General features: G+C 33.7%; 1 protein-coding gene across 1 annotated transcript; it reads right to left on the bottom strand.

Moving 5' to 3' along the window:
• Positions 1-2768: 2768 nt before the first annotated feature.
• Positions 2769-8057, bottom strand: LOC142626905 (adenylate kinase 4-like). Its single transcript, XM_075800620.1, has 6 exons — positions 7710-8057; positions 5473-5618; positions 5227-5346; positions 4919-5086; positions 4453-4542; positions 2769-3106 (listed from the first exon to the last, which is right to left on the bottom strand). The coding sequence occupies exons 1-6, from the start codon at positions 7819-7821 to the stop codon at positions 3005-3007; spliced, it is 738 nt and encodes a 245-aa protein (XP_075656735.1). The 5' UTR covers positions 7822-8057; the 3' UTR covers positions 2769-3004.
• Positions 8058-8389: the final 332 nt, after the last annotated feature.

The raw sequence follows: 8389 nt of genomic DNA, 5'->3' as shown, positions 1-8389 counted from the left end.
ATATTGTATATTTTTAATACAGATTTCTGTAACAACTAAATTTTAATCACTTTTATTTTTAAAAGTATAACACATATTATTGGAGATGATTATACCCCTAACGCAAAAATTAAGATAGGAAATAAAAACCAATTACATAAATATTTTAGTAAACTTACTTAATTTTCTTATTAAATTGAAGCAATTTTGGATGATTAATCTACATATTCTAACAAATTATTAACAACAAAATTAAATGATGTCAAGTACCTAAATGGTTTGTTGCACTAACTATTGTCTTTTATCAATAACTAGTTGTAGACCCGCGCATTGCGCGAGATAATTTTTTTTTTAGGGTGATCTTATTAAATATATTTGGGTAATAAGTAATAACACTCTCCCATTTTGTTTATATTAATAACAAAATATTTTAAATTTATTTAAGAATCTATTTATAAATGTTTAAACATGGTTAGCAAAGACATTACTCATAACTTTAGAATTAAAATACAAACTTATAAAATACCAAAACATTTGAAATGACAAATCTCTTTATAACTCATTGGGAAAAGAAAATGGGGGAAAAAAAGCAAAAGACATTACTTAATATTCTGAAATACACTTTAATTTAAAATTTTAAAATAAGATAATTTCATTTTAAAATTATGGACAATTTTGGAACCTATCTTAAGCACAAGCAGGTTAGTACACAATATTTTAATATTAATTTAACAAAATTTGGTCAAACAAATGTAAAGGATGAAAATATTTTTTCCTTTCAAGTTTGGGATAGATTATCATTTCTTCAAACCTCAAAAAAGGGGAATGTAATTACTTCTATATTATTGTTGTTGTTGTTAATAATTGATTTTTCATTTTCTTTTAAGTTAATAAAAACTGTTAGAAATGCTATAAGCATATAGATAATAATTGTTGTATTGAGATTTAGTTAGTTACAATTCTAAGCATGTTAATCACATTTAGCACATATTGGAATTATTAATACATGTGAGGAATAATAGAATCAATAGGATAAGGTCATGTGGGCTAATAAGATTAGAGTTAGTCTCCTATAAATATATGATTATAATTCAACATTAGATATCAATGAAGAATAAACCAATTTCTAAGTGCATTAGTGTATCTCCCTCTAACAACAGTACAATCTCATCTTTAGGCATACGTATATACCAATCTCTCAAGTTGTTCATAACACCATAAATCATGCCAGAGAATTTCTATACCCTGCAAGCACACAGTACAATCCAACCTTGCACAAAAATCAAATCTGGATTTTCCGGTATCTTCCATATCCACCGTTCCTAAAATTGAATACAGATGACAGTGCAAAAGGCAATCCTGAGATAGCTGGGGAAACGGGAAATGGATAAAAGGTTTCTCAATCTTATTGGGAACTCCAAATGGTCCATATAACACAGTATGGAATGGCCCCCCATATGTCAGCATATAAGTAATATAGCACAGTATGGAATGGCCACCCCATATGTCAGCTAAATGATGTGCACCAAAACCCCCTTCCAACATTCAACAAATCTACTACCCTCTTTGCCAAAACCCAATGGATTCGAAAAAGACAATTCCAAAGAACATAATTCTCGTGTACATAGTCATAATGAAGTAGCAAATCCTGTATAGAACGCGCTCTCCCGACTATGCTTACACATGCACCACCAGTCTACAAGGCATATAAGGGGAGTGTCCTGTAGTGAGAGCCTGATAATAGGACTTAACTTTAAATATACCACCCACAGCAGGGATCCAACACGGTCTTCCTCAGCCCTATTAACTTTAGTATAGTAGAGAAGACCAGAAAACGATTAGAAAATCTTTGACTCCCAATCATTAAAAAATCTGGTAAACAAAATATCCCAATAAAGAACTCCATCATTCCAACTCATATAATTCACCACAAAAGCCTCTTTATTTTGAGCTATACAATATAGTGCTGGAAAAGCATCCTTAAGATTAATTCCCCACGCCAAAAATCAAGCCAAAAACAAATTCAAAGTCCATTACCCACCACAAACTTGATTAATTGTGAGAACCTCCCCCACCCATTATAATTATAAATACGTTCCTTACGCTCTCCAGAAGCCCAATTGCCCAAGTCACTCCCATACTTTTTAACTACTACATGTCTGCTGTTTCCATAAAGTATTAAATCCATGGCACACCACCAAGCCATTTCCCCAACAACGCATAATTAGAACGTACAAAGCTTCTAATACTTGCACTACCAAATTGATCAGTTCACAGACTGTCTTCCAATTTACCAAATAAAATTGACATAATCCCTTAACCCTCCCCACAGAGAGTCCCGTTACAATTTCTCAAAACGATGAGCAACACTTACTGGTATGGGAATTAAAGAGAGGAAATAGGCAGGTAAGTTGAATAGTTTTCTCTTTACCAAAGTTAATCTACCTCCTTTGGATAGATATAGCTTCTTCCAACCTGCCAACATTCTCTTCATATATATATATATATATACATATATAAAGAAGAAAGAAGCCATGCCTGTGGGTAGTAATCAACCTCCGTGAGGATTGAGTTATACAAGAACCAAGGCTAACTGGATTATCCATTTCCATGCTATAAAATGTAAGCATATAGGATTTGCTAAGATTTCATTGACAAGTGATGCCATATGCTTGTTGACTGAGTGTTACACTCAACCTAGAATTCAGATTTAATGGCATACTGTCCAGAAGTATGATCAAATGCTTGATGAAAGAATATAGTGAATCATAATGATTGAAAGAAAAGGATTTAGAAGACTAGATTATCCATAGTGATCATTTCCAAAAAAATTGTCACAAAATTCTCAAATTTCACTGTGAACTTATTATTCAACCAAGTCAAAAGCACCTATGAAACTCTTAAAACGGCTAAAAGCCTGGCATAAAAGACTAGATTGGAAGGGGAACCAGCCGATCCGACAATATATCGGATTACATATGAGATTTTTTGAGGTATGATTTAATAACACAAAAAGGGGGGAAAATTATGAAGAAAGAACCTTCTGAACCTCAGCAGTGACCTCATTCGGGGTCTTCTCCGCATGAAGGTGTGCAAGAACACCCTTCTTTGCATAATAATTGATAACCTACAGATAAAATAGATGCCAAGTTTAATCAAAATACAGGCAAGTTAAGAAAACAACAGCATGTAATAAATCAAGATGAAAGAGTGAACAATGGTGAACTCTAAAAGGAGTATGAAAATCTTGGTCCACAAACTTCTCCAGCTTAAATCAAGAGAAACTTCTTGAATAATATTGCTAAGGTTTCACTTCAGTTTTAGTGTTTGCTTTTAGAAAATCACTATAGATTAGTTTAGGTTTAGCAAGTTCAACTAATAACGCTTGCAAACAAAACATAGAAAGAAGCATTGCATTCCTTAAGAAGCTTATCAACAACGTAAATTGGGTATGGAAAGACCAAACTGACTCTCCAAAAACAATGATAAACAGTTTTTGTCATCAAGTCTTTAATCTATAAAATTCAAACAGTCACCCCCTATAGAATTCAGACTAAAAAGGGCCTGCATTTCTTCGTGGTGAACACAATATGATACTCCAATATCATCTCATAGCTGCATTGCATATATTGGAATTCTTATTGGTCCATTCTTCAATGGAATAACAATGAGGACAGACTTGCTGAAATAGATCAAAAAATACAAGTACTTAAATACAAAATTTTGAGACACCCTAGATGCATTCCCTAGTCACTATTCCCCCCCTGTTTCCATTTGGCAGAAAAGGGGTATTGCTATCCTCAGAAAATAACTGTTTTATAAAAATAAAAATGAAAAAGGCTAATGAGATCTAGCTCAAACAAAACCTCCTCCATTGGTATGACCAAGGTGGAATACAAGGTTGTGAGTTAAAGTTCCACTAGGTGCATGTGTAACTTACAAACAAAATAAGTTCATAACTAAAGCACACATTTGAGAGATAATGAATGAATCATAAATGTATTTAGCATTAGACTGAAATAAGATGCATTTAGTCCCATATTTATGGCATATAATAAAATACCTTGCTCTTCAAAAGATAAATAGTTCTTCCAAACCATATTAACATCATAATTCAAAATAAGGGCGATATTTTTCAACATTAACTCCACAACATACACATTATAATTATGCCAAATGAATAAAACTAATAAAAATTTCCACAATTCAACAGCTTCAGGGTACACCGGAAAAAAAAATGCAAATTACATTTAATCTTAAAAGAGTGCAACATGAAAACACAAAGAAAAGAGTTCGGACTTCAACAAGGAAGTAACAGCTTTAAATGACAACTAAGTTGGATTTCTCAACACACTCTAATAGCTATTTCCATTCTAAGGCATATGAAATACAATGTTCCTTAAATCACTCCCAAAAATGTTATAAATTAACACAAGAAAGAAGTAAACTCCAAGTTGAATCAGAGAAGTGTACCGGTTCAGTTTGTTTATGAAAGGCTGCCAGCCTTGACTTGAGAACTTCTGCTGTATCATCTTTTCGTTGAATCAAAGGTTCTCCAGAGACCTTCAGTACAAGAAGAAAAAGATGAAGAAAAAATGATTCATGGAAATAAAATGGACCCCAAATTTAGAAGCTTGGCTATACCTCATTAAGTTCAATGATATTGTTAAGGTGATCAAATATGATATATCATTCAATTTATACTTTCAATACAATATGCAAATCACTTGAATAGACATGGTTTGCAAAATTTACAACATGAGCTTTGCATTTCAATTAATATGTAGATACTGCATACTTTATCCACCATAAGTGTAAAGTGTAGCTTGGGTTATCAAGTGTCTTTTTGGACCATCTAGAATTACCATAGCTTGCCAACACTTAGGCAAATCTCAATCATCAATACCAACTTAATGGGGGAAAAATGGCATCAACTTACATCGTCAACACCAGGAACCTTGGGAGGTGCAAATTTTGTATGGTATGACCTACCACTGGAAGGGTGTATCCATCGACCAGTGATCCTCTCCTCCAATATAGAATCATCAATTGCAAAGTCGAGCACCTTATCAATTTTAACCCCCTGCTTCTCAAGCATCTCATCAAGCTGTATATGATGTAGTGAATATATTAGAAGTCAACAACAAGAATTCTAAAGGGAAAAAAAGTGCAAAAGGTAACAAAAAAGAACAACAGCTATCATATTAAAAAAAAAGGGAAAAAGAAAGAAGCAAAAAAGAATGCAACCTTTTGTGCTTGAACCACGGTCCTTGGGAAACCATCCAAAATGAAACCCTTCTCGCATGATGGCTTCTTCATAGCTTCATCAATAATGCCAACAACCAAATCATCAGATACAAGTTCTCCCTACAAAACAGATCAAATTCAATGATGATTCCACTCACAAACAAGCCACCGCAAAAGTAAGCCCAAAAGAGAAGGAATCTCCATGTACAAAGCACATGTCTAAATAAGATATCAAATGTATATGACCTTCTCCATTGCTTCTTTAGCCTTAATTCCAAGAGGAGTCTTTGCAGCAACTGCAGCTCTTAGCATATCACCAGTAGCCAAATGGCACAAGCAATAATCATCCTTAATAATTGGTGACTGTGTACCCTTTCCAGATCCAGGTGGACCTGCCATTTTCATACAGTCCATATGAATATTCACATTTCCAATATGTCATTCAAATATTCATCATGCACACTGCTACAAGCAAACCCCCAACAGATTATGCATCAATCTTAATGACAATGGAAATTGAAATAGATGCAAATTTCCCATTCGCAATGATTAAGAGGATTACACTATTTACCTACTTTGTGAGAGAGAGATTAATACACCAAATATAGTTTTGGTAAGCTTCTATGCAACGAATTAGTCAATTGGGTACGTATGGTAGGCTCATTCAAAAGGTAGTGGAACTATGTTTTCTTCTCAGATCCTCAAATGGATATATGCAACTATGCAAGAGCATGAAGCCTGGAGGAAATTTGGTAGGGTGGAAAAGCAAGAGGATAGAAAAGAATGGCAAGAACCTTGAAGATAAATTGATATTTTCTCTTGTTAGGTAGAGTAGAAAAGTGGAAGAAAAAAAATGAGAGATGATTATTCTCTATAAAAAGCCCACCATTTTTAATCTTTCCAAAATAGGAGGAAAATAGGAAAGAAAATGTCTTACGTAGTTGAATTAACAATCTTATCCCTCAAGATTTTCAAAAACAATTCAATATAAGGATTCAATTGAAATTTAATACTAGTCTCTTTGTTTCCCTCCACTTTCTTATCCTCCTAAGTCCTAATTAACAAGCCTCCTTGCATATGCATAGCTCTCTCTCAATCTCATATGGTTTTATTCCTTATTTAATTAAAGGCCAAAAATGAGGAGAAATAAAATTGGAGGAAGTCTAGAGGTTGGAACATTGTTTTGGGGTAATTTTAAAATTAATCAATTCACTATTATATCCTCATTGTTTTGAATTTCTATTGAATCACTTTTAATTAGGTAATAAGGTTAATTTGGGAAGAATAAAAAAAAAGTGTTGAACACCAAAGAATCCTGTGCCTGGGGTAATTTTAAATTACTTTCATATTCATATTATTTAAGATTCTTATTAAAAATCACTTTCAATTAGATAATAAGGTTATTTTTTAGGTATAAAAAAGTGGACACCAGGTATTCGTATTCCATATATATGTGTGTGTGTGTGGAATACTAATGCTAGGTACTGCCAAAACTTTTTCAAAAATATCCAATTTTCTCCCTAAGCACAAACGTCACTTAACACCATTTGAAAATTCCCCTACCCTAACTTTTCCACCATTTGAAAATTCCCCTGCTCTTCCTTCTCCATCTCTGGCTACTATTTATCTACCATTGGCTACCCAAACACTGCATTCATTGTAACTTGTAAGACATGCACAATTAAGATAAGCTGTTGAAAAGCAAGGGACTTAGAAGAGCAGGGAACTTTCAAATGATGTTAAAGGGTAGTTGTGCTTAGGAGGAAAATTGAATGTTTTGGAAAAGTTTTGCACTGGTACCTGGTATTAGCCCAACCCCTCAGGGATGGTTTTTCTATTTTACCCTAGATATTTATATATTGTTTCCTTCTTCTTCTTTTTTCCATCCTCCATTTTCTATCCTGAAACTTTACAAAAAGCTTAGAAATTTTTTATTTTTTAAAGAGAGAGATAACAATAAATTATTCCTCCCCATGAACATGAACATAAAATTTATATGTATGGCAATCAAAGTCACAGACATCATTCAGGATTTCAAACGACAATCCACAAATACTAGGCCACGAGAGAAACAAGATCCAACCCAACCAGTACAAACTTTTATGTTTGTTAAGTTACTAAATCTCCCAAAAGCTTAAGTTGTTAGCAAAATGGTGAATCTAATCATTTAACCATAATTTTAACACTGCCCTTCCTTGTAGCCTAAACTACCCCTTAATAAGTGGAGTCCAACACGATTTTAGATGTTTGTTCTAATACCATATTAGTTTACCAATTCTCCCAAAAGATTAATCCGTTGGGAAATAGTGAATTTAACCATAATTCTAACAATGACACCAAAACAAAAACCCCATCACAGACAAAAATTAAAAAAGAAACATAAACATTTGCATGTAACAAATATTAAGAATTGAAGTTAAAACAGACCCTAGTTTAGAACGACAGGAAAAAGAAATATGAGATGTACACACACACACACACACCAACTAGAATGAGGCGCTTGTTAGGCTTGGAGTTGCACTTGAAGCGACGGAGGAGTTCAGTCATGATGTCCACCGAAGGTATGTCCTCCAACGTTGCTCCAGAGCTCGCCATTCTCTCTCTCTCTCTCTCTCTCTCTCTCTCTCTCTCTCTCCACAGTACCTAGTGGTTGGTTTAGTTGGTTGGTTTGGTTGGCTATATAGTGTTGTTGTGGCGGAGTTAACACTTAGGTAGGACAGATGGGGACTGACGTAAAAAGGCTTTGTTCATGTTTCAACTATGGTGGGTAGTTGGTTTTGGTTTTTTTTTTTTTTTTGTATTGCATTGCTTTGGTTTGGTGGGTGTTGTTCTTCTATTTTTATGTCTCTTCAATTTTGGGTAAGGTAGTTGGAGTCACTGTGTGAGGTTGGTGCTGTTTTTGACTTTGTTTATACTACTTTTAATTTTGTTTTTTCTATATATATATTTTTTATTGTATTTGACCCTCGTGCCCTTCTCGTACTTTCAGTATTGTGATCCACCAATCTTCTTGTCTCTCTTTATGAGCGACATAATATTGGAAACTGCGTTGCCGTCTTTTGATTTTATTTGCTTGTTATTTATTTATTATTTCTTTTATATATAATTCGTTTTTTTAGTTTTTGATCTTATAGTCTAGACGGCAGACATCGACTCTGAAAAT

The sequence above is a fragment of the Castanea sativa genome, chromosome 3, assembly GCF_040712315.1.
Source record: "Castanea sativa cultivar Marrone di Chiusa Pesio chromosome 3, ASM4071231v1".
Lineage (NCBI taxonomy): Eukaryota > Viridiplantae > Streptophyta > Magnoliopsida > Fagales > Fagaceae > Castanea > Castanea sativa.
The sequence above is the reverse complement of the archived record's forward strand: the minus strand, read 5'-3'. Positions and strand labels throughout refer to the sequence as shown.

What these genes read in the sequence shown, in the direction of transcription:
- LOC142626905 (XM_075800620.1), bottom strand. Translation starts at nt 7,821, where the DNA reads ATGGCGAGCTCTGGAGCAACGTTGGAGGACATACCTTCGGTGGACATC. An exon ending in CCGTGGTTCAAGCACAAAAG is followed by an intron (nt 5,087 to 5,226) that starts GTTGCATTCTTT and finishes CATCATATACAG; the next exon opens with CTTGATGAGATGCTTGAGAA. An exon ending in AGGTTCCTGGTGTTGACGAT is followed by an intron (nt 4,543 to 4,918) that starts GTAAGTTGATGC and finishes CTTGTACTGAAG; the next exon opens with GTCTCTGGAGAACCTTTGAT.